This window comes from Phocoena sinus, chromosome 8, assembly GCF_008692025.1.
Source record: "Phocoena sinus isolate mPhoSin1 chromosome 8, mPhoSin1.pri, whole genome shotgun sequence".
NCBI lineage: Eukaryota > Metazoa > Chordata > Mammalia > Artiodactyla > Phocoenidae > Phocoena > Phocoena sinus.
In genome coordinates, this window is record NC_045770.1 from 105651223 (window position 1) to 105678229 (window position 27007).

The 27007-nt window shown below is 42.8% G+C and overlaps 1 protein-coding gene across 1 annotated transcript in view; it reads left to right on the forward strand.

Annotated features, from left to right (window-relative positions):
* The window catches only part of PPP6R3 (protein phosphatase 6 regulatory subunit 3), a 126208-nt gene that overhangs the window by 76393 nt on the left and 22808 nt on the right, over window positions 1-27007 (forward strand). Inside the window, 10 exon segments of the mRNA XM_032641257.1 lie at window positions 3390-3519; window positions 5468-5620; window positions 7623-7772; window positions 8897-8965; window positions 11306-11420; window positions 13078-13154; window positions 14092-14100; window positions 19742-19828; window positions 24340-24437; window positions 26334-26388. Of these exon segments, the coding sequence (XP_032497148.1) occupies window positions 3390-3519; window positions 5468-5620; window positions 7623-7772; window positions 8897-8965; window positions 11306-11420; window positions 13078-13154; window positions 14092-14100; window positions 19742-19828; window positions 24340-24437; window positions 26334-26388 (943 nt within the window).

Here is a 27007-nt window from a genome sequence, read left to right on the forward strand (position 1 = left end):
ACTCTGTACTATTTTTGCAATTTTTTTGTAAATCTAAAACAGAAGTTCTAACAGAAGTGGACGTAATGTTTAGACAGAAGTCAGTAAGAAGCACAGTACTAGCAATTCAGTGGACCTAATTGACGAGACCAAGTGCTGGCAGGACTGCGGGGCAGCAGGAAATCTCATTTGTTGCCGGTGGAAACGCAAAATGGTGCAGCCACTTTGGAAGACAGTCTGGTAGTTTCTTAGAAAACTAAACGTACTTTTACCATACAGCCCAGTGGTTGTGCTCCTTCGTATTTACCCAAAGGAGCTGAAAACTTAGGGTCACGCAAAAACCTGCACACGGTTGTTCAGCAGCTTTATCCACACTTGCCAAAGCTTGGAAGCAGCCAAGAGGTCCTCAGCAGGTGAGTGGATAAATAAACCGTAGTTCATCCAGACAGTGGAATATTATTCAGCACTAAAAAGAATGTGCCCTCGTGCCATGAAAAGACATGGAGGGACCTTAAATGCAAATGAAAAAGAAAGAAGTGTGGGCTTCCCTGGTGGCGCAATGGTTGAGAGTCCGCCTGCCGATGCAGGGGACACGGGTTCGTGCCCCGGTCCAGGAGGATCCCACATGCCGAGGAGCGCCTGGGCCCGTGAGCCATGGCCGCTGAGCCTACGCGTCCGGAGCCTGTGCTCCGCGGCGCGAGAGGCCACAACAGTGAGGCCCGTGTACCGCAAAAAAAAAGAAAAAAAAGAAAAAAGAAAAAAAAAAAAAAGAAGTGAAAGAAGCCAGTCTGAAAAGGCTACATACATTCTGGAAAATGTCATATTTTACTGTGGAGACAGTAAAAAGATCACGGTTGCCAGGGGTTGGCAAGGGGAGTGAAATGAATAGGTGGAGCACAGGGGACCTTTAGGGCAGTGAAAATGCTCTGTATAATATCATAGTGACCAATACATGTCATTATTTGTCCAAACCTGTTAGAGTGAACCACAATGTAAGCTGGGTTCTGGGTGGTGATGATGTGTCAGTGTAGGTTCATGGATTGTAATCAACATACTCTGGTAGAGGATGTTGATAATGGGGAGGCTGTGCATTTGTGGGGGCAGAGGGTATAGGGGAGTCTCTGTACCTTCCCTTCCATTTTGCTGTGAACTTAAAACTGCTTTACAAAAATAGCTTTAATAAATATCAACCAGTATAACTGATACCAACAGACTAAAGAAGTAAAACCATGTGATCATTTCATTACATTCTTGTATGATAAAACCTCTCTGCAAATTAGGAATAGAAGGGAACTTGGAAACTGAGAAACAAAAAGAAAACCCATAGCCACCATCATTCTTAATGGGCAAAGACTGAAATCATAGCTCCTAAAATGAAGGACCATGGCAAGAATATTTCCCATCACCAATTCTATTCAGCCTCATGCTACAGGCCCTAGCGGTGCAGTGAGGCAGGAAAGAAAGAAAAGGCATCCAGATTGGGGACTAGGATGTGGACATACGTTTTGTGGGGGGACCATTCAGCCCACTGAACAGCTGAACCAAACAGAGCCAGCGCTGGTGACAGTGAAGCCTCACACTCTCCGACTGGGATGTTAAGTCATGTGGCCATCTTCTAAGAACACCTGGCAGTTTTTTTAACAAACAGACCTTTATTACAATATATTATCCAGCACTCTCTTAGATATTTACCCAAGAAAAGTGAAAATTGTGTCACACAGAAACTTGTAAGTGAATATTTGTGCCCTTTATTCATAATCATCCAAAACAGTAAATAAGCAAAGTTTCCTTAACTGGTGAGTGGTTGAGGGAGCTGCGGGGATGCAGATACCGTGCATCTGGACTGTAGATCTCTGTTCAGAGAGGAAAGGAACAGACTCCCGATGCCCCAAACAGCCATCACTTCTTGTGCCTTTCCAAGTCTATGTTCCAGATTTCATGTATCTCTTCGGAATATCAGCACAGGTTTTGTTTTGGATTTGGCAGATTTTTACATATATTTGAAAGGATTAAAATGTGAGAAACACCATGGATATTGATTGTAGTACCTGAGTCAAGGCAGGTACATAAATTGATGCTCACTAAGTATTTATTAGATGAACAAATAAAATGTATATGAATGATTAAGGAATTTTAGTATATGTTTTTGTATGGGTTTTTTTTTCCCACATAAGTGGGGAAAAGCAGATCATTCTGTAAATGTGGCTTAGAAGTGACTCGCCACTTGGGGAAAAACATATCATGTCTATGTTTGGCATAAAAATAAATTCCAGATGAGTTAAATGAAAAACACCAGAGGAAAAGTATGCAGATACTCATAGGATTATGGCATTGTAAAGAGCTTTAAGTATGGCTTTCTGGACAGAGACTATAGTGAAGAATGCTATATTTGGCCACATAAATTATTAAAACCCCTACACATTAAAAAGCACTATAATCAAAGCAAAAGGCCTTTACCTACTCCCCCTTTCTAGGAATTGAGTGTCTGAAGGCTGTTCCGTGTAGCTCTTAGAAATCACTTGCCCGTGTGAAATATTTTCAAGTAACAGCCCTAATAACCACTCTCTAGGTGTTAGCTGTGTCCGGCAGCGCCCTCAGTCCTTTGTCTACATTAGCGTGGTCCCCACAGCAGTCCTGGGAGGGACATTCTTGAGTGGTTCCTGTTTTCCCTATTAGAACGAATTACTGGTGAGTGAAGGTCCAGGGTTCAGGCTCAGGCAGTCGTGCTCCAGCAGCTACATTGTTAAGCGCTAGTTTGCACTGACACACCACTCTCAGGTTTATCTTTTAATCTGAACTGTACACCCACATTTTTAGACCCCTCCCTCCTTATGTCCCCAAACTTTGAGAACCCCTGTGCTTTCTAAAACTGATTGGGATTTGGGTGTCTCATTCCACTCGTAATAGTTTTTCTAAAAGGAGTGGTTTATAATGAGTATAGATGAAGCTTTATACAGAAGAGTAAGTTAAGACTTTTAAATAGGAAGCAGTGTTGATTGATTAGTCAAGAGAAACTGTATAGAACAAATACAGGCTTGTTTATTATTAACAGTCTTCCAGTGGCAGGCAGTGTGATGTGTCCTGTAATTCAGGGATCTCCTGCTGCTTTCCAGATTTTCTGGTTAGAGACCTGATATTAGTACAATAGGTATAAGGAGTTAGAAGGTTTAGGAGAGAATTGGAAGAAATGGCATATAATTTCTCACCCGACACTGTACATCTTCGGATTTCAGACCATGTTGGCTGATCCCCATCAAGGTTTTATTACACCTTCTTCCTATCCTTCCAGAAATTTTGATATAATCACTATATATTCTATAGCTATTATGTATATCCCTATACGCTGATTCGGAGCACCTTGAGTGATTTGTTCTGAAGTAATAAATAAAATTAACTTGCTTTGTTTCAAGATTTGAAGGCCATATAGAGATCTGCCCACCAGGCATGAGTCATTCAGCTTGTTCGGTCAACAAGAGCGTTCTAGAAGCCATCCGAGGAAGACTTGGATCTTTTCATGAACTCCTGCTTGAGCCACCCAAGGTAAGGCAGCTCTCTGAAGCCCGTTGGCCAGCCAGTAGCTAGATTTCAGCTGTTGTTAGAAAGTAGATGAACCTTGTGACTCAAAGGACTGGCTGTGGCTCCCATGTGCAAAGCATATTAGAAGGTACACGGGCAGTTGTTTCATTGCTCTTGAGCTAGTTTTTAATTGGCTTTCATCGATATATAGCATCTAAATTGATGAATAGAATAGAATTAAAATTAAGTAAGTTACTCGTCTGCTTAGGAAGCTCAGCTCTTTGTTCTTCCTCTATATTCTGCATACTTACGTGCCAGTACAGTAGTTTTCCTCTCACAGCGTGTTATTGTCACATCTTTGAGGTAAAAGCTAACCTTTTAGGAACTAACCTTTGAAACTGAGCTGTCTTATTCAGAGTTGGAGCAGTGTAACCGCCTGATGGACAGGTATCTCATTTAAGAAGTAGTTGGCTGAATGTGACTTGGAGTGTTAGTTTTTCTGTCGGGAGCATCCGTGTGCTAATCCAGAAATGACTGTTAATCAGGCAGCCGCTGAAAGCACAGACAGCAGACAGCGAAGACCTCCAAAAGAGGGGTGTCCAGGGTCCATAGTGGTGTCCTTCCGTGACACCCCACCCCCTCGGGTTGGCGCAGATCGAGCTTTAGGGGACAAGGCTCTTCCTTTTGGCATCTCTAGGGTGGAAGGCAGTTCCATGAGAGATCTACCGCCTGCACTAGTTCTTACACTTTGGTTTTTCCTTCTGCCCTGCATCATTGCATCCAGCATCCCAGGCTCTGGAAAGTGTGTCTCTGTGACATCTACGGTGCGAGTTACTGGGAAATTAGTAGACTAGTGTCTCCTTTCTAAAGTAGACGTTTTCTGTTTACTTAACCATCTTGTGGAGGGGGAGCTGGTGTTTAACAGTGGCGTCCTTTGTGCCAGACCTGGGAAGAAGAGGAGGGAGAGTAAGGAGAGGAGAAGGATTTGCTCAGGAGAAGAGAAGTGGAAGTTGGAGGGGAAGGAGGTCCTGTGAGAGGAGAGGGTGTGGCCAGGTTCCCCTGACCTGTGTCTCAGGTGCCACAGTCTTCTTTCTAGGTGGACAAAAAAGGCAGCGTCTAATATGGATTCTCACACTGGTACTCTTCTTGGGCCTCACTCGGAAGTAAGACAGTGTTTGGTTTGCCCTTCCTCTTGTTCACGGCTAGGAGTGAGTTCAGCTTGTGGCTGCTTTTACTACATGATGTGGTGTGTGAGTAGGTCCGTGTTTATTAGAGCTGTGCCGCAGGGAGTGAAACTGGGGGCCGTCCAGTTCCACTGGGCCTGGAGGAGCGCAGGCAGGGGGGCAGGGATCCCCTGTGGACGAGGACATGGAGAAGGGCATCCTCATCGCTTCGTTGTCACAGGTCATCATCCTTTCCTGCCAAACTTCTGAAGTTCCGGAATGTTCTGTGTCTGTCTTTTGTGATTTCAGAGAATAGAAACTCCCTTGTATGGACAAGAACAGGTTTGAGGTTGATCCTGTTTCAAGGTTGTGATGCAGAGGCAACTTCTGAGTTTGCACTTTTATCACAGATTTGGGAGAGATTGAGAACTGTGACCTAAAACCACTTGTAACTTTTCTTAGTTTCTTAGGTTTCTGGTCAGAATTGGAATATTGCACTTTTTTTTTCGTGGACTTCAGTAGCTTTCTGCTTCGTTCCTGTGGTGTTTGCAATGTTGAAGGCAAGGGGATACTTGATTTCTTATAAAATTTGTAGTCCAGGGAAATTACTTAATTGTTTTCCCCTCATGTTCATTTCATCATATCTTAAGGATATCATCAGTAGGAGTTTGGATTTTCCTTCAGGTGTAGAATTTAGGCCACGTTGTTTGCAGGCTTAGTTCACCTAGCATTGTATCTTAGTACATACTTCCTACACCCTTAATTTGTTTACTGAACTGAATTTAATTGGAAAGCTTTTTCTTCCTCAGAAAAGTGTGATGAAGACTACGTGGGGCGTGCTGGACCCTCCCGTGGGGAACACCCGGTTGAATGTGATTAGGTTGATATCCAGCCTCCTCCAAACAAATACCAGCAGTATCAACGGGGACCTTATGGAGCTCAATAGCATTGGGGTCATATTGGTACGATATCCCCTGAAAGATGTCTTAATTTGCCCTTGATACTTTATGGATACATAACTGAAGGTAGAACCTCATAAATTTACAGTATGCGTCAATGACTTTCCTTGGTCCGAGTGTAAACAGTCTTTTATATAGTTTACCCCTTGAGGTTATCATCAGTTTTGAATGCTTTCAATTTTTCAGTAGTAATTTATTGTTGCCGTGCGTAAAGAACTGTATTAGAGAATTTGGAAGATGGTAAAGACAGACGTTTCCCTTGAGAAGCTCAGTCTCGTATGGAGGATAGAGTGAGTGTAATCACCCTCTTCAGGGGATTGTGTTAGCAACGACTGGGGCTTACAGCATTATTTTCTCTTCATAATTAGCCAGGGGACAAGCTTTGATCTTCTTTCCACTGAGATAGCATACGAGGTCTCTGACCCTGTCCTGATTTGAGTCTGAAAGACTGTCTTTAGTGTGAGACTGTCTTTTGATTTAGTCTGCTTCGGTGGAAGCAGAAGGGAATGGAAGGGAAAAGGAAGAGCCCAGGAATTACCTGGACTTCCCTGACCCCTGAGTTCCCCAGCTCCAAGGCCTGTGTTTGGGATCCATGGGCCTGGCCCCGGGGCCTCTGCTTGCTCTATCCTGCCTCCGCACAGCACAGACGGGTTCCCAGGACCCACACTGTACACCCGCTGGCCACACTGTACACCGGGAGGAACTTGGCGTGTGTTTCAAGGGAGAGTGGGTGTTTGCTCTTTACATGAAAGGTATTGAATGTACACTTCATATACATTTCTCATGTGATCCTGGGCATGATTGTTCAGATCATGCCCAGATAGGGGATGCATTCCACGGCTAGTAAGTGGTGGAGTCAGGATTTGAACTCACATCCAGTTTCAAACCCATGCATGCTCTGTGAACCATTCCCTTTGTTCTTCCTAGTGTCACTGAGATAGATACTTCTAGTTGTTTTTCAGCTTTGTGTTAAATGACATAGCAGTAGAAGGCGTAGAGAGCAGGAACGTTTGGAGAAAGATGAGAAGCTACAGGATTACAGTTTCCTTGCCAGCATAACCCTTGCCCTCTGGGGACATAGTTTTTGCCCTGCCCTCTGATATAGGAAGGATATAACTTCCTAATCCTGTCTCTGGGAGTCTCACTGAAGTCATCAATCACTAGTCTTCCATCTTCCTAGTAGTAAGTTTACAGCTATTGTTAATTCATTCTGTTGTTAATCTTAGAGCTTCTTTTGAGTGATTAATATGATAAAACTCCTAAGTGGATCATTAATCATTATCTTTTCACTTTGAGATTAGATAACCAAGACTCAGCGATATCCTGAATACATACTTGATGCATTTGTGCTTTTTGGAATTGTCTTTTTTTGTTTTTGTGCTACTGTTACCTTTTCAGGTAATCTGGAAAACCCTTGCACCTCCAGGAGTTCCGCACGTCACCACCTCTCATACTTTCTTGTTTTGCTCTATCCACTGATAGTTCTATGAGTTTTGAATGCCCGAGTGATTTTTTTTTTTTTAAGGTGTGAGCACCTCAAAACTGGAGACCGTATTTTTGTCTGTCTCCCAGGTTGCACCTAGCACTGTGTGCTGCTCAGAAGTCATCAGTAAACGTTTGTTGAGGCAAAATGAAATTCTCGTAAATTTCTTTGGAAATTTACTGAACTCTTAATATCTGTATTAGTCACGTTGAAAACAAAAAGACACTGTCTTTCTGTCTGAGAAATTTATTATTGTCTTCTCTTTATGTGTTTATTGTTGGTCTCTGTTAGTTTCCATGCAAATTCTGACATGTTAAATGAGCGAATACCATGCTATTTAGTCTATGAAGGCATTTTAAACTGCATTTAAAATAAAATGTGTTCCTTTTAATTTGTCCTATTGTACTAGGAACACATCATTTTCACTTTATTAATTCATTATTTTTGGTGAATGTGTTGCAGTAGTGGCTTAAACATGGAGGAGACTGAATAAAAGAAAGCATTATTTTTCTTTTTTTGTAGGACATGTTCTTCAAATACACGTGGAATAACTTTTTACACACACAAGTGGAAATCTGTATTGCACTGATTCTTGCAAGTCCTTTTGAAAACACAGAAAATAGCACAATTACTGATCAAGACTCCACTGGTGACAATTTGTTATTGAAACATGTAAGCTTACTTGGTGTCTTTTTTTCTGCCACTCCTGGTTATAGCATTTTTCTGCTTACGGTGTGAAGTGAATTGAGGTTTAAGGGTGGGAGGTTAGATTTCAGAGTCTGAATATTTAACTTGTAATGGTACTTTTAACCAGTGATTCTGTAAATCATATCCTGGACAATTAACCATTAGATGAACTTTAAAAAAAAAAAAAAAAGGCTAAGTGGCTTGCTTATTTGGGAAAATTAATAAATTTGAAGATTTAGAAATCTTTTGGCGATTAAAAGAACAATGCAAGTTTAAATACTGCAGAAAACATTTGAACCAATTATTTGGCTTGCCAGAGTTTTAATTTCTTGTGCTGAATATATGACTGAAAGTTGGGAGAAGTGAGTTCTTATGCAGTGTCGAGGAAGCCTCTTCTGGGGGTCTGTTTTCTTTTGTTAAATATGAGGTGATTTTACTAAGTCAGTCTTCAGGTTTCTTCTTGCTCTGAAGTTCTGTGATTGTGTGACATTCTCTAGCTCATACTGGGTTACGCCCAAACCTTGAAGATGGGAAAGGCTAACCTGGAGTAACCAAGTAGATGGGGAAGACAAATGACATTTGAATAAGACTGGCTGTGCACATTCGATAATGCAGCCCACAGCACTGGTCATTGGCGTGCGGAAGTTTGGCAAGCCACACCTATTTTTAATACGAATGCAGTAATGTTAGCTCATAGAGAAGTAAGTGTTGCTCGCATTTAAAATGTACAAGTATTGCTGTGGATTGTGAGTTAAATTTTTGCCAAGGCATAATTTTCTTTATTCCATTTCAGAGTAAAACTTGTCTTTTGCTTTAGGTCAGTTGCTCACTGGTAGCAGTACTTGAAATATATTATTTCCTCGTAGGTTCACTGCTAAAGGCATAGATCCTGTCTTGAATCCCTGTAGTGTTCTGGGGCCCTTGAGTAAATTTATTTTCACGGTGCATCTGATTTAGCCAGTAATTCACAGCTGTATTAGGCTTTCTGGGTTATATGTATAAAGTGATAGGTATCACTTTTCTGTTTAACTAGAGTTCTGTTTCACTTTAAAAATTTGACACTTTGACATTTATGTCAATGTTAAACTGGAACGTTCCTTTTTATTCAGCTCTTTCAAAAATGTCAATTGATAGAACGAATACTTGACGCCTGGGAAATGAACGAGAAGAAACAGTAAGTAAATTGTTTTCTGATAGGAGTTCAGTTTGATTTTTAATTTGAAGAAAATATACTCCCTTGCCCTAGACAGGGAACAATGAATATAATATAATTACATGGTACAGGCCACTTTACAGTTACAAATGGTCCTCTTGGGACTTCCAGATTATTTAATTGTAACAGATATTTTTCTAGTAATTTACTTTTAGATCCCCCTGTCTTTCTACCTGTCTTGAAAGAACAGGGGTTTAGGAGTACCCCCCACCTCTGTTGCTGCCTTTGCAACTTCTTGGTCCTTTCTGAATGGCTGTTTTTCTGAGAATAATGGGGAGTTGAAGGGAAAGAATTACAAAGTAAAGTCCTCCTTAATTAGCACCTTTGTCCTTGTTACCCCGGTTCTCATGGAAGAAAAGAGTCACTTTGTGCATGGAGCTAGAGGGAGGGTAAAATTGCTTAGTATTTCCTTTTTTAGAAAGTTTCCGTTAGCTGATCGGCAAGATTACTTGAAGTATTAGTTGCTGCATGTGAGTAGCTTTGTTACAGAGTTTTTTCCCTAGCGGTTTTGTCTGAAACAGGCATTCCTCTCTAATGCCCTGGGAGCTTTTGTGCCATCCCACAGATTCTGAAGCAGGTGGGTATGTCTGGGAAACACTCTCAAGGTATACTTCTTGTGTTTGTTTTTAAGTCAGGTTTATTGAAGTATACATTCTTGGGTATACATTTCTAGGAATTCTGACAAATGCATTCAGTCATGTAACCATCACAGACAAGGCACAGAACGTTTCCATCACCCCATAAAGTTGTCACGTGCCCCGTTATAGTCTAACCTTTCTCAGGATCTCCCTGCTCTGTGTCTCTGTTCAGATGTCTCTTGCAGTGCCCAGGAGAGCTAGGTAACTCACGGGAGCTGCCTGCTTTGTTTTCTGGGGTTTGGTTTTTAAAAATTGCTTACTAAACACCGATAGGGCTTTGCTTTGACTCTGGGTGGCGAAAGGTGGCGTGTAGGTTGAGGGTGGCAGGGGTTCAGTCTTGGTGGACCTCAGATACTTTCCTCCAAATGGAGCTCCTTTGGGGTGCTGTCTGTGGCCAGAGTGGCATCTCTGGTTATGTGTCTGCCCCGTCTTAGCCTTCCTTGACCCCCTTCCTCTCTGCTTCCTCGTCTCGCCAGTGCCGAGGTGTCCCGTGTGCTCTACTCCCCGCAAGCTCCATCCTCTGAAGGCCTGGCTAATAATATTCCTCCCCTCTTGGGGAGTCCTGAAAGAGCTTTTTAAGGTTTCCTTGAACAGGAAGCCTAAAGAAAATTCGGAGCCTTGGGCCAAAAAACTTGGAGATGGGTGTTTGTTTTCCCTTGTGAGGGTTTGAGGGAATACCAGAGTTTCTGACTTAAGAATTTGCCCAGAAGGAATACTCGGGTTCGTGGGATCTTACTGTGAAACTGAAAGAGGCTCATAGCAGTTCTGCTAAGGTCAACCTTATGCCTTCAGACCCTTAGGTATTCCCAGGCCTCTACTAAGCTTATTAGCAGATATTTCATTTTCCAGGCAAGCCTACAAGCACAGTATGGTTTTTCTTAGTGACTCCTGAAAGATTCTCCCTCGAAGCAAAGAGCTCTTCGGTTTGTTTCCTCCTGTCTGCAATCAAAAGTCTTTTGTTTCATAGAATTTAAAGACTTGACACTTTGTAAATATTCGGGCAGAGAATCACTGTGATGTGAAAAGTTTGTCTAAATGTAAAGATGGGTCATAGTTGTGAAGATTGGACTCTAAGTGGGGAAGGGGTGAGGAATAATGTGAATGTCCGTGTCCAGGTGGGAAGTGGGCCCAGATGCAAGTTGACTACCTCTCATCTTGGCCAAGTCCTCAAATCAGCTAATATTTTAATTTGAGAAATGCCATTGGTAGATAACTATCTCGATGATTGATTGATACAATTAAAATTTGATATCTTAGCAAATGAACCAGCAGAATTCTCACCTCATTTCCCTACAATCTGTTTAAAGTCTGAAAAATAGTTTCACAGAAAGATAGGAAGGAAAGTTACAGAATCATTAGGCATCAGTGAATGTTTGGGGTTTTGTTTTTAAAGATACTATGTTACTGAGGATGGTTGGTTTGAGTCTTTGAACAGAGTTTGTCCTGTTGACTGAGGCTACAATGTAGTCTTTTGAGTAGACAGTTGCTGCCACACTCCCACCCCCCACCCCTACACAACCTGGTTATATTACGTACCCTCTTCTTCCGCTTGTTCTTGTCTTTAGTGCCTCAGTTCTTAGAATGATTGCTTAAATCCACTGTACTTACCAAGCTGTTCATCACTCCATCCTCTCAGGAGTCTGAATATTTGTCCTTTACCCTGGTAGAGCCGAAGAGGAAGACGGCATGGCTACATGGGACACCTGACAAGGATAGCCAACTGCATCGTGCACAGCACTGATAAGGGCCCCAACAGCGCCTTAGTACAGCAGCTCATCAAAGGTAATGGGTTTATGGCATTTTCATTACATTTTTGTTGGATTGGAGAAAGGATTTAGGGGTAAAGTGGAAATATTCATAGCTTTTGAAATAGCTGTCTGAAGAGTTTCCTTATATTATCTCGAGATTTGAATGAGGCTCTTGAGAAGGTGTTTGAACAGTATAGATTTTTGCTGTATCTCTGTTCTTAGTTCTGCAGTCCTTTATTAAGTATTGGCAGGCTCAGCCGGTAACTAGTTACCCACTTTCATTCTCTAAGGGTATTGCTCACTAAACCGTTCCTTTGAGCTTGAAGTGCTCGTAGGCTGACAGTTGAGCCACTTGAGCTACAATTACTCTTGCTTTTTATTTTCTTCTGAAGTCCCCTACATAGCCTATGGATTGAGTTCCTTTAATGGGCATATTAAAGCATTTAACAGCATTTTTTTCCATCTCTCTATTACTAAAATGAACAATATTAGCCAATATCCTAAAGGACTCTTTCTGCACTAGCATTTGAATTTAATCAGCCCAAGGTTACTTGGAAGAAACCGTTTTGATGCCTTTACACTGGCACCAAGGCCTTGAGGTCCATCTCCTCCCAAATGAGAGCATCAAGAACTCTGTGTGCTCCAGGTTTGGTACCAGCGGGATTACTAGTCCGGTGACTTACTCTGAAGGCAAAACATCTTCAACCTCTGTGGTACAACATTCGTTCAGTTATTAACTTGCTGAAAATCATCTCTCAGTCTATCCTACTATTTCTCTCTTAAGAATGTTTGTGTTCAAGAGGCTGTTACCTATTGAATGTGCACGAAAAGTATAGTTTGTGGCCCAGTGATGGACAAATTGGGGCCAGCCCACCTGCAATTTTGCTTCTTGAGCGAGATGTTAGCCAGATCATCACACTTTATGTCCTTTGCTGTGCACGTGTATTGGCCATATGTATGATTTTTTGTTTTTAGATCAGTTTTCGTTTTATGGAAGTTGCTTGCCTTTGTAAGAGTGTGTACACACGTGTGTTTTAAACCAGAATTGTCAGATGACAGCCTTAGTGAAGCCTCCAAGATTACAGCTATAGTTTCATTTTCTCAGAAAAGTATTTGTGTATCCTTTTCTTTACAGTTTCTGTAGAAGGTAGCTTTCACTGTTGCATACGTATCCATATGTTGGCCTATGACACAAACATTTAGGAAACATTATCTCTGAGCAATTTGAGAAGCCAAACTGGGTTCCGTGGGACATTCATTGGCCAGATGCCAGTCAGAGTTTCTCAAGAAAGTGCGCAAGAGCTGACATTTGCAGTGTTTCCTAAACTCACATGACCATGGAGCAAAACTGCTTTTACCCCCACCTTAAAGACTGTTATCTTTACAGGGAACTTATTGGAAACATATTTTCCAGGTTAAGTTTTACCAAAAGGTCTTAAAAAACTTGTTGAATTCAAAGAACTGCTTAGGGCTCTTGGCATCAAGCATAGACCGTGGTGGAGCGGGGGTTCCTGAAAAAGTTCTCGGGGTTCAGACTGAGCATGGCTATACCCCGTCCCTCCGAGAGCTCAGCCTGCAGGGATTGCTCGCCTTTGAGGAACCACGTGGGTGGTGCCCTCTCGAGTTACTACCTGTTTATTGTGTGCAAGTCACTGTAGTGATAATGTTTTTTTCCTTTTCTCCCTCTGAAGATCTTCCAGACGAAGTCAGGGAGCGATGGGAGACGTTCTGCACAAGCTCCTTAGGAGAAACTAACAAGAGGAACACGGTAGATCTTAGTAGGTTCTACAAAGGTTCCATTTCTGTGATTTCGATGCTCTTGGCCTTTGCCCGTCTATTCAGAAAGATGTGAGACATCTTCCACTTGTCCTGATAATTGTAGGCCAAGCTCATGTTTCTTACAGTAAAAGAGGTCAGTGCCCACCGTACTCTTGCTAATTTGCCTAGTCAGCTTCCAGTTCCTGCTTGGGATGACGTAAGGGCACAAAGAAGCTACTCATACCTGCTCCCACTGTACTCGGTGTCCACCTCCCTCAGTGCCCTGCTCCCCAGGCACCTCAACAGAGCAGCCTCTAGCCTTTACCGTGTTGGGTTTGTTGCCTTATGCCTAAATAACCCCGGGTGGTTAGAAAACCTAAGTATTCGATATTTTCTAATGTTACTGAGTTGAGTTGACCCTCATTAAAGTCATTCCCAGAGGGGGAAAATTTTATAGATGACTTTGAAAACCCCAGCTTTAATAGATTGGTACTTTGAGCCAGGGAATAATGGCATTGATAATATTCTTAAAAATTATATTGGACTTTGGAATGTAGTCTTTGTTTTCTTTAATACGTTAAGTTTTAAGGTAAGTATTGCTTTTGCTTTTCAAGGAAAAGCATTTCCTTTTGCAAGCACATGCCAGCTGATAGTTGAGGTGGTGGCCTTGACTCTACATGGGAGTAGGTGTGTCAGGCATTTAATTCTGTATTTGAAATTCAGCAGCAGCAGTCTTGCATTTCTAATATACAGTAATGCCTCGATTGTTAGGCAGCCTTATCTGCTCAGAGCAGAGCCTAGAAATGGGGTGGGGGTGGTGCTGCAGAGCGGTCACTAGTCACCCTGCGTCACCCGCCCGAAGGGCCCGTTGCCTCCTGCTTTGCAGATTGTCTAACAAGTTTGGTTATCTTTTTTCCAGACTCTTGACAGGTTGGTGGCTTGTTCAGGTGGATATAGTGAGAGAATTATTAGGTATTAGGAGCTGGAAGAAATATGAAGTTGAGAGAGAACTGTAAAAAGGGAGCTGTGTGGGGCCATTTAGTTAAAATAGATTTGGTGGCCCTTATTGTCGCAGGGTGTCACAGCCCAACAGAGGAAATGGCATTCACTTTGACAGCCCTGAGGGATCAAGGAAGGGTTAAGTAACTTTTAATGAATGTATTACCCACTGTACATTGTTTTTTTCCCCCCAGTCAAATTGGTTAAAATTCTGGATCATCAGGGTCTTATTGTAGGGTGAAATTGTTCTCTCATACTGTTAAATTGAACCTTTTAATTTTAGAGGTTCCCAGATTGATTCCTTGTTAAGAATGCAGGAAATGTGGTCTCCTTGAAGGGGATTTTTGTCTTGTTTCTTATTCATAAAGAAATAGGAGTATTAATTCTGATCTTGCTTGGGAAACTTCGTCAAAAATTGCCTTTTGGGGCTTCCTTGGTGGCGCAGTCGTTGAGAATCTGCCTGCTAATGCAGGCGACACGGGTTCAGGCCCTGGTCTGGGAAGATCCCACATGCCATGGAGCAGCTGGGCCCGTGAGCCACAACTACTGAGCCTACGCGCGCTCCTCAACAAGAGAGGCCGCCATAAGGGGCCCGCGTACCGTGATGAAGAGTGGCCCCCACTTGCACAACTAGAGAAAGCCCTCGCGCAGAAACGAAGACCTAACACAGCCAAAAATAAATTAATTAATTAAAAAAAATAGTTAAAGCTTTAAGAAAAATTGCCTTTTGATTGACTTCAGAGGTAGAAGTAAAGAATGTCCAGTTAAACTTGTTGTTATCAGGATTTTTAAAAAAAGTTTATCTTTGGTAACTCAAGCAGATTTCTTTTGTGAGTAGTTTAAATATTTATAAAGATGGACTTCGTCGCAGTTCAGGTAGCACTCAGCTACTTTGTACGATGCCGTCAGTTATCTAGTCTGTGACTGTGTGTCATGTCATGTATGTCCACACAGAGGAGCGTGGGCTTGCCCTGCATAATTAGTGCACAGCCCTTTTGGGTCAGACAATCTAGACATAGATTTACACCTGTGTGAAGGAAAAAATCATCACGGGCTCCACCTATCACGCTGATTGAAGCTCAGTTCTCCTTCGCCTATTGCACTTTCTGCCGTAATACTTGGACTACGTAGATAATCTACAGTAAACAAAAGGAGGAGAAGTTCGCTTATATAGCGAAAGTGGTCAGATATATAGAGCCCTGTTAGCATTGCTCATACCCTTTGTTGACTTAGCCCCACTCTGTGCTTTTGTTGTTTCTTGAGACTTTTGTGTTGATCTCTCAGGACCTCTTCACTTCCTTGGTTTCAAATAACCCAGTACTAAAATACTTACCTCTACTTAGTCTTAAGTCCTTCTAAATAGGGAATTTTGCTTTGTAGTATTTTTAGGGATATGGGTATTCCAAGTTTTAAGGATCCTTATACATTAATCCTGGGCCGCCAAGGAGAGTTGAACTGTAGCCTCCAGGCTCTTCATTTTCTGCCCAGAATGTTTCAGGCTATATCCCACATGTTCCAGGGAAAACGTGCGTGTTGTGAATATTATTATAAACACAGTTTGATACATGCAGTGGGTGTTGCCCTTGCAAAAATGTCATACAGAAATGTCATGCCCACTAAGTCGTGTTAGTGCAAAGTCCAGATAAAAGCATTTCCTTCTGATGCTTCAGGCATACTCATCACTGAAATTGGCAGTTAAATAGTAGACTGCTTATTCCCTGCCTCCCTCCCCAAATAGATAGCTTAGATGCACTGCCCTGACTTAGGTGGCTTTAGGATGATGGCTCAGATATCTCTCTGGGAATTATTTCAGGTATATTCATAGAACTTGGGTCAACCTGTAGTTCAGCACCAAATGCTTGAGTTAGTGCATTGTTAGGTTGCCCTGCCTGTTCTTTATTTTCTAGCCACAGCCAGGATTCGTTCATTTATACAGCAAACACTCACCTATTCTACTGGCTGTGGGCCTGAGGACTTGCTCGGTTATGTAGGATAAGCTGTGCCAGCCCCAGCCTCCTGCCATCTTCTAGGACAACATCTGTCTTCCAGCTCCTATCACTTCTAGGGCAACATTTGAATTACCTTCTCTCTGAGATCTTTGAAGTACTTTAATCTTCTGACCCCGTCATGCCAAGGTATATGAACAAGAGATTCATATACTGCTTATGTTTTTATGTTGGGAGTTTATCATGAGTAAAATTTGGTGTTTTAATTATATCCAGAGGCCTCATTGTTTTGACTAAGCCCCCAAACTGTAAAAATTGGTAAGGATTTAGATACAGTAAATTTAGATAACGTAGGCAATGTTTCTGTACTGACTTTGGAAAATTGAGTTTGTTTCATTCTCGGCCTGCCTCTCCAAGGGTGAGGATTTTTTTTTTAAGGTTGAGGTAGTTTATGAGATAGTTTATGGAGGCTGTGTAGAGTAATACAAACATGCATGTATGAAATTGCCTGGCGATCCAGCAGGTCAAGGTGGAACGTCTGAGGGTTTGCATTTCTAACCATCCCCAGGTCGTGTAAGTGCTGGCGGTCCACAGTGGGACCACGTGCAGCAAGGAGCAAGTGTCTGTAGATTCCACTTTTCACTGGAGGTTACCAGTTACCAAGTTACCAGTTATCAAGTCATACTTAGGATTCTCCTAGCAACCTAGTCAGCCAAGATGAAGAAAACTCTTATTTGCTTTTTCTTTTAAAGACAGTTAATAAAACTGAAATTTTATTATGAAAGAAGGTAACAACTCAAAAGCTTTTTTTTTTTCACTGCAGCTTCAAGAGTATAGTTTACTTAGAATGCATCTTGCTTGCAAGAATGTTCTTATGTACTTGTTACTTTTTTTAAAGTTATGATTCTGTATTCTCATTTAGTGATTTACTAGTATTCGTGAAATATTTGAGGGGCTGCTGTGTGCTGGACACTGTGGATATTGCACTAAACAAGATTGGCAAAAATCCGTGCCTCAGCGGAGATGGATAAACAGATGGAGGGTAAACTAGGGGGAGGGAGTCGGGGAGTGTTTTGGGCAGATGTGCATTTTAAAATTAGGTGGTCCAGGAGAACGCCGTGGAGAACACTTGTGTAGAGGCCGGAGGGAAGTGGGGGAGGAAGAGCGAGTGCAGAGACCGGCACAGCGCCCGCGCGGCTGTATCAGAGCGGGCCAGGGAGACAATGGGAGGAGAGATTTAGAGGTTCTGCGGGCCAGATCTCATGCAGCTTCACGGCAGGCTCCTGGGGTTGTGATCTTAGTGAGATGAAACCGTTAGGTTCGGAACTAAATAAAAAGTGACACGATTTGATGTCAGTGATTTAAAATCCTGTAATGATTTAAAAGATCATCGTGGCTGCTGGATTGAGAATAGACTATAGTGGGACAAAAGGTCGAGGCAGGGGACACTGGTTGGATGCCTAATATAGTGTTAATCCAGACGAGGGAGAAACTTTCCACTGAGGAGGTGATAATAGACTTGATGAGAAGTGATGGGATTTTAGGTTCCATTTTGACAGTAGAGTGGACAGATGTGGGTGAGACAGAAGAAACAAGATGACTAAGGTTTTAGCTGGAAGAAGAGGAATGAAAGAGGCATTTCCTGAGCTGAAGATGCCTCAAAAGGGGTGTGTTTGGGAAGCTTAGATCAGGGACTGAGATGAACAAGTTCTCCCCTGGAGGTAAATTAAATGATCTTTTAGCTCATTTTATTAATAACGATTTCAGACTGGGTATGGTGTAGGCAGGATCAGAGTCCCCACATCTTTTAAAAACATAATTGAGAAGGTGTGCAGGCATTGTGTTATTATTAATAATAACTTGGTAAAACAGTAGTTTCTTTTTGGAGGAAAAAATTAATTGCTTTGAGGATACAAGTTAAGGAGAATATGTAAGGGGGTCACAGTGTCTGGCACATAGTAGTTGCTCAACAAAAGCTAGTTGCTTATTTTAATTAATGACCTGATAAAATCTTATTTTGTAGCAAAAAGTATGAATGAGGACACATTATATCCTTTTTGAACTTAAACAAGATATACTAGGAGTAGTCAGCTCCTTCTTTTCCTCTCTAGTTCACCGAGCTTGCTCTTTGAATTGTCTTCTGTTTTTGTGCCCTCCCCGCCCCCCGTGGTGCTGCACCCCTACAACACACATGGGCTTAATATGATTCTTGTACTGGCCAGCCAAGTTGCCCGAAGCTCCTAAATCCACTGCAGTGAGACAGCTTGACCTGCTCTTGACTGCAGTTGCCCTGCAAGGTGCCAGCTGCCATGACCAAGCAGTATTCCACCACCTCCTTTCTGCATCCTGGCTGGGCTCTCGTGGAACACCCTCACCCCCATATCTTTCCCACCAGCTTGCTAAAGCCACAGTTGACTCAAGCAGGTTCCCTTCATTGATCACAAATTCTGCCTTTGATTTCGTCAGGCCAGATTCAAAATTTGTGTGAATGCTTTCTCTATACTTTAGGGAGGATGGAGAGGGAATTAATTGGAAACACTGGGTTATTCACTTGGACTCAGTATCTTCACCAAAGATAGCCAGACAAAGGGAAAAGAGATTAATTTTATTCAGGCAGTGATTTATTCAGAATTTCATAAGCCATACCACATACAAACTCAGTTGGATTCTACTTTGGGCTTCTTGAATCAGTGTTGGAACATCACAAAGCAAACCAGGCTGGTGTCTATAACTCTAGGCTTCTAGGCACAGCTTCAAGGGCTGGCAGGTAACGGCTGCTTGTGTCTCCCCCAAGGACAGTGCTCTCTGCCCAGAACACTTCTACAGAAAGTACGGGACGAATAGCTCAGAAAATACAGCGTGAGCTACCCTTGGAAGCATAGTGCTTGTTCTTAGAATTTTACAGACGGTTCATTTCCATCACTTGCTGTAGAGCAATTACTGTCATTAGTGTGGTGCTTAGCCATTTGTATATCTTCATTTCTAATTGTTAATACATTTATGAATTAATAAAAATCACCATGAATTGGTGAGCAGTTCGTGTTTATGCTTTTGCTTATTAATGTGAGTTGGTTTTAAGTTGTGAGGGCAGGGGGTTACGTTTTAAGCGACAGAAGACTTGGGGTCTTGTAATGAGCAGGGGACTACTGACCTAAGTCATATTTAGCATTTATGAACAATGCTTTTCTTAGAATGGGCAAGAAATGCAAGAATTTAAAGTGAAATGGTTGTATTTAAACCTGACCTTTCTAGTGGCTCATTAGTGATCCCTGGGAATTGCAACTTTACCCTTCAGGCTTGGCATATTTAATTATTTCTATATTTTATCTGAGCTATTAACTTCTTCCTTCCCTTTTACCAAAATCACTTAAATGGAGTACCACAGCTCTCACATGCTTTCTGGTGCTGTTAATCATGAGTGAAGTAACCACAGGTGGGCAGCAGAAGGACAGGTAGCCAAACCATCCAGTTGAGTGAAGTGTACCCTTGAATTATTGGGTGGATTTTACAACTTAGCTGTTACTTATTTTTGTTCCTGCTGTTGTTAACACATTAAGAGAAAAACTAAATGTGATTTTTTCCGTAAAAATGCTGATACAAATGTCCAAAACTTTTCTCTGTTAAATAGTTTTTTACATTTCTATGCATATAGGTTACAACCTGCCATATTCATTCATCCAGTGATGATGAAATTGACTTTAAAGAAACGGGTTTCTCACAGGATTCTTCTTTGCAGCAAGTGAGTCATGCCTAAAGTTTTGCTTTTTGTTTTATTTTAAATGCTTAGTTTAGTTGCCATTTGTGAATCAGCGTTGGAGTGAGACATGCATTAGGTTGTGATTTGGGGTTAACCTGTTAGCTAGGCAAAGACATTTAAAAGAGGAAGCGTTGGGTACATGAGAGGAAGGTTTATGTTGATTGTAATTCCAGGGAATGTTTCTTCAGATCTGATAATAATGATGAGGCCGGTAAATTTTCAGGAGACTTGAATGAACTGAACAGTTCAGTAAGCGCCTCAGACGTGCTCATTACGCAGACCTGCACAGTAGACAGTTCCTGCAGTAGAGGTCTGTGGATAAGAGCACGAAGACTTGTTCAACGTCAGTGAAAGTAACTCTCACAATATCCCTGAACCCCAGATGGCTTACGTGTTTCCAATATCTTAAATTGTGTAGTGACATCTAAGTGAAGTGGTGATTGAAGCAATTCATTGCCACCCTGTCCTGTTCCCAAATTCATGGCTTTTATCAGAGGCTGGTAACCTTTGTGGGGCAGAGAGCAGGATATAGAAATAAATGTGCTGATTTATCATCCATTGGTGGTTCTTGGGGAGGTGAGGAGTGATTTCACTCTCTCCACTGGGTATCAGGTTTGGGAGCTAAATAGAGAAGCCCCTTTGAAAGTTATCAGCTCTTCGTATGAAGAAGTTGCCCTTAGTCAGGACCAGGTCTTGGCCTGTCGGTTGATTTGGTGTGGCAATGGAATTGACGTAGTCACCTTCCCACCTGGCACTGAATGTTGCTTAGCTTCTTTTTTCTCCATCTTTAAGCCCCTTCTACCAAGGCCAGGATGAAGCTTCTGATGCTTACGCCGGCCTTGCCTTTCGGCGTCCAAGTAGACTGACACACTCTGGTGTAGGTTGAGCTAAGCAGTCTCTTGGTTTGGTACTAAGGCAATTTAACATTCATGTTTTCAGGCTAGGCCTGAGGTAGCATTTTGGTGGCTGGCAGGCTTCTCTTGATTCTTGACACTGCCCTTTGGAAGCCAGCCTCCCGAGGAGAGGGGCGGGAGCTGTCAAGCAGCAGGGCCTCATTGCCACCTCTCACCTTGGCTTGCTGTCCGGCAGCAGTGGCCACCCCGTAGGCCCAGCTGGCTCACTGTGAGCCCTCATGCCTTTGAGCAATCCTTGCCCGACCCTGGAGCGCCGCCTGGGCAGTATTGAATTAGTCCCCTCGTCCTGGTCTGAACCCCAGTGCTACACATTGCTCCACCCCTACAAAGAAAATTGATGGTGTACAGTGTACATTTTCAAGATGATTTTGATCTGGCGAATAGCTTTAAGAAAAAGAATGCCCTTAAACATCTATTTGTAAACAAGCTAATAAACTCGGAACTTCCGGGCAACTGATTTAATCGGGTACTGGTGACGTTTTGGTACCAGGAAAGTGGATTCCCTTACATCTCTTGAAATCTGGTTACAGGGTCATAGCTTTTCTGGGGAGAATTTTCTAACATTTTTTTGCTTTGACTGCTGATGTGCATATAAAGCAAGCCCAGTCACCAAACTGCCTTAACACCAGGCCGCTGTACCTGTGGGTTTTATCCACTTTATGTAACGCTCTAAAAGGAGGAAGAATAATTACTCTTTTCTGATTGACAGCCTTCCAGTAAACTTTTCTTTGCATGTTTAAACTATACACCAGTCATGGATCATTTTGAAAATAAACATACTCCAAGCATTTTTTTCTGAATTTAAGAATACAAATCTAGGTTAATGTAAGACTTTCATGCTGGTCTCCTTTATAATCAAATCAGTTTATATATATCAATTTGAGGTTCTCATTCACATTTAAAGCTAGGTCTGTTGCTAATGCCCGAGTACAGGGAGCTTAGGGCAGCTCACTTAACAGACTTGGGGGGGGGCATACTTGGCTCGGGGCGTGCTCACAGCTTTGGTGCCCCTTCTGGCTTCCTCACCTCTGGAGCTTGACTCTTCCTCCTCCTAAGGCTGCCTCACAGGGTAAAGGGTGAGGAGGTCTTCCTCGTGTGGTGTCTGAAGAACTAGGGCTGGCTGCCAAGGATGGACACCACTCCCGCTGCCCCTGTCCTCAACAGGCTTGTTCATAGGCCGTCAGGTCTGTGGACGGGGACTTTCTGTTGCCCAGGTGGGTCCAAGAGATTTACTTAAGAAAGCGGTGGGCTCCCTTCTCAGTGACTTGAACAGTCCCTGGCTTTGGCCAGGATGACAGTTCTGAGACGTGTGGGTTTTTTTTTTTTTTTCCCTTTTTTGCATAATTAAAAGTTTTTAATAATCGCACAACTGTCTGGTGCTTTCCAGATTTGGATTTTCTCAGCGTCCAGAACACTTTTCTAAGCTCCAATAGAGTACAGTAGCAGTCCTCACTTACGTGGGTTTAGTAAGCCTCGATGGCTTTATTAGTCAAAGTCAGCCTTGAGACCTAAGTTCTTTGCTGGCTTTATCTTCCTAGAAGCTACAGTAGACTCAGAGCTAATGAGGACTACGGTTTGTTGGTTTTCTTTTCCTTTGCGTTACTATGTGGAGGCTGTGTCTGTCAGCAGCTATATATCTCCCTCCATAGATGAAGAGAGACAATGCAAATATGTGTGCGCATGTTTATGTGTATCTGTGTATGTATCTATATGTTTGTACATGTGTGCATTCACACATGTATTTATAATACACTTAGTATTTGCATTCTGTTATGAAGCATTTAAAGGAATACTTTTGGGAATACTTCTTCCCTTTTACACCCAAAAGATTTACAGTATGATCTCTAGAAGTATAAAACATTTAAAGAAAAAGAAGAAAAAAAAAAGAATCAAAACAGTTGAAAAGGACCTTTTCCCCTTGTGCAGCCAAATTTCTAATCTGTCAATAAACTCAGAGCCTGGCTTATACTGCTTGCTCGGAAGAAGGACTTCGTGATTCTTTGCCACACCTTTGAAGCTACCAACCATGCATCATACCTTATAAAAGATAAAGCAATTCAGACAAGTTGGTTTCTTCCTACTTACGATATTTTATATTCGTATGTCCAAAACTCAGCCCAGCCTCCCAGAACTTGTCCCTACCGTTCTGCTTTCACCCGAACTCCCACAGCTTTGGTGTGCCTTACCAAATGCACCCCTTGGGGGCTGGCCCCAAGTGCTCATGTGCTCATGTAGTATTGTCTCTTTGGGCAAGGAAGGGAGCAGCGGGAAAGTGTGAGAGTGAACAGAGGGGTGGTGGGTATTGAGGTAGAGAAAATTGAGGTTTTAGGTTCTCGGTAAACTAGATGCAGCATTTTTTAGACCTAAGGAAAGATGCCTTCCAAAGCCAAATATAAGGTTTATTTTTAAATTATCCACTATTTGGATTATCCATGCCATAATTCCCTGCCACCAGAATGAATAATCAGGAATTAACGGCAGAGGCATTTCTGCAGTGTTTGTCTGCAGGGTTAGAGTCCGTGGGCTCTGCTCAGATGGAGAACCGAGGAGAACTTGGCCTTCCCAGTAGTGGCCTCAGGAGCGACGCTTTTAGTTCAGCTGCCAGCTGCTGCTTGTGCCTCCACGAGGTCCGTACACAGCTCTGTCCGTGGGCAGCACGCACGTTATTTGTCTCCATATTTATTGCTCGGGGCAGAGTGAGGAGTGGCACTTGCATATCTTCATCTGTTCTTTACTCCTGATTGAGAACATGGAACACGTTTGCTGACCTCGCTTGTTCCCCCGGGCCTGCTTGTTGTTTGAAATTAGAATAGCAACATTTTTGTGGAGTCCGTTTTCACATTCCCCCTTTCTTGCCTAAGAGAACCCAAGTGAGCCTGGTGCTCTCTAGAAACGGTGTAGTAAACAAGAGCCGACTCCTGCATGGGTCTTTCAGTGTTGTAGGCTTTTCAGAGTGATTTTGGATCAGTGTTATAACTTTCTGTCCTCTCTCTAAGGCAGGTAGGATAGTAGTCACTTTTCTACTCTTCCTAGCCTCTGAGCCTTAAATCTTGTTTAAGAAAATGAAGTGTCCCTGAGCAGCGTGCTGCAGGGTTGTGACTGTGATTATTAGTCATCTTTCCTCTGGTGCCATGTTGCTGTAGTGGCCTGTGGGTGGGGAGATGCAAAGAGGGAGGGTGGGTGGTTACCATTGGTTGGATCTTAAGATGAGGTTGGTTGTGTTCAGAGGTGACTGATACACCTTATAATTTCAGACTGTCACATGTCACTTGATCACGCTTTTGAACTAGACCCAAACCTCTCTCTAAAGATAATTTGGAATAGAGGTCAGTGGTCACTTGACATTTCTTACATGACATGTGCATTCGAATAATTTATGGACCAAATTCCAAACATTTCCTTTTTGGGGTAAATCGTGTCTGAAGTTATTTGATTTTTTTTTTTTTTTAGAAAAACACACCAACTTTTTAGGCCCTATGGCTATATAAATAAGATGATTTCTGGAAAACAAATGAGCAAATAGTATGTAGAATGTCGTTAGAATCACTGTATCACTGTCACTGGTCCTGGGGTTGCCAGGCCTTTTCTGATTATCAGATGCAACAAATGACGTCCAATTTTATTGACCAGTTTGGCTTCAACGATGAGAAGTTTGCAGATCAAGATGACATTGGCAAGTGAGTATGTCTTCTGTTTGCATAACTGTCTCTTACACTCCTGCTCTTTGTGAGACGTTCTGGTTCTCCTGGATTCTTGGAACCCTTTTGCATTCGTGAGTTGGGAGGAGCCTGCCCTCCAAGTGTTCCTTTAGTTCCAGCCTATCAGCCTGAAGCACCCAGACAACATGTAGGGATAGAACGTCACTCCCACAGAGCAGGCTTGCCCTTGGGCCTGACATCTTTCACAGAGGTTTATTTGTATTAGGTGCAGGAACTCAAGTCGTCGTTCTCTTGGAGGTTTTAGTGCTAGATCGCATCATCTAAAGTAGTTAATCCCTATGTCGGTTACCTAGTTACCTGGCTTGAGCAGGTGTGGTTCTTTTACAGCACACAGTGAATGGGGTATCATATTATGGCTGAGCAGCTCTACCCCATGTGTATTTTCTCTAGCTGACTAACCAGAAGGCAGAGTTGGGGCTTTTCCGCCCGAGAGCCAGGCCGTAAGTTCATTCATTCTGCAGTCAGGGAAAGAGGAGCATAGAAATGGGGATTATGGGTAATGTGCAGAATTAATGGAAAGAAGATGTGTGGGCCATCCCCAGAGACGAAAACAAATGTTCTAGCATCTGACCTTGGGAAATGAGAGGTATTTATAAATGAAGTATTTACAAGAGGGGTGTTACAGCTCACCAGCCAAGTTCTCTCTCACAGGGGCTCCCTGATGATGGTCACCAACACCCAGCATCTCTCAGGGTTCCCCACTAGCAGTAGATGCTCAGTAGTTGGTTGAACTACAGCCAGTGGAGGCTGTTGTTTGTCATAAGTTGCAGTTTATGGCAGGGTGAGAAGCTAAAGACTTTTTCCATCACACTCTAATTGTGCCAAACAACATGCTGTGTTGGCACAGGGGCCTGGAGGCTCCACTGTAAGTAGAGCAGTAGTTGAAGGCTGTCAGCTGCCCTAAGAATCGGCTCATTTAAATCCAGAAAGAGCAAGGACTCGGTGTTTGTGTCTGTACCCCAGGAGCGCTCACACCAGAACCCGCAAGTTCCCCCATGTGGCATCTCAGCATTTGTCTGTCTGGACTCATTTATTAAGAGTTACTAGTTAGGGACTTCCCTGGTGGCGCAGCGGTTGAGAGTCCACCTGCCGGTGCAGGGGACACGGGTTCGTGCCCTGGTCCAGGAGGATCCTGCATGCTACGGAGCGGCTGAGCCCGTGGGCCGTGGCTGCTGGGCCTGCGTGTCCAGGGCCTGTGCTCCGCGGCGGGAGGGACCACGACAGTGAGAGGCCCGCGTACCGCCAAAAAAAAAAAAGTTACTAGTTAGGAATCCATAGTCTCTTTAGAATTTGTATTGGGTATTTGGAATAATGTTTGATGAGAACAGATCTTTTAAGGATTATAAAATAGTCCCACCTACTCAAAAATTGTTTAATAGGCTCTGAATTCTTTAACTCCCTACTTTCTTCCTAACTATGCCATATTATAGCATAAGATTTCAGGGGTATCTGTGTTTTATGTATGAATTTGACTCTACCTGGAGAAAGTTCAGGGTCTGACAGCTTCTGTGACCTTTTTCGTACTTTGACCTATTTCTTCTTTGCAAATAACCTTTTTGGGGTTATGAAGTATGGCCCATGGAACCATGGTTTCTACCATGGATGTTAAAATCTTTTATAGAAAGGCTTCGAGGGTGTGTTTATTATGTCGCAAGAGGCTTCCATTCCAGCCTTCCCATCCTGTGTAAATTCCTTATACCAAGGGAGGAGGTATCATTTAATGCAAGCAGAGTTTGTTGTTACTTAACAGAGATTTTAATGCTAGTGTAAGTATTTTAAATTTGGAGAATTTCACGAATGCTGTCTCTGGGTCTGTAGATAATTAACTCTCCTTGCACTTACATTTGTTTACAGTGTTTCTTTTGATCGGGTATCAGACATCAACTTCACTCTCAACACAAATGAAAGTGTAAGTATTTAGGCCTGTCGCGAGTAACAAGGCATACGTGAGATGGACAAGTGGGAATGGGGTTCTCTAAGAGCCTGCCTGCGAGAGCTGTGTGCACTGGGACCCCTACGCCCTAGGAAACTTTGTCTCAGATTGCTGTGACTTCAGCCACTCACATGACCTGCCTGGCCCTGTGGCATGTGAATTTGCAACCCTGGTTAAGATGTGACAGGGCTAATAACACCAGTGTAGATATTGAGCTTCAAAGACTGCTGTTTGACTCCAGCCTGCTGCCTCTTACATCTGCTGAATGTCACCAGGAGCGAAACTTGGGCTAGATCAGGGCCAGCCTCTCATCGCCAGGCGGTTCTGAAACGCCAAGCCAACCACATCAGCAGATTGACACAGGATTAGTGTCATTTGAATGGGCACAATGTTGATTTTTATGTCACTTACATGAGAGACCAGTGGTTTATCTGCTGTTGTGATAAGTTAGAAACTAACCGATTGGACCATGACACTCATCACTGCTTAGCTGGCCCGGTAAAAGAGAGCTCTTTGTGTTAGGGTAGGTCTGGGCTGCATCTTAGGTAGGTGGGCCAGGGAGGCTCTTAGAATTAAAATGGTGCTATTCACCAGA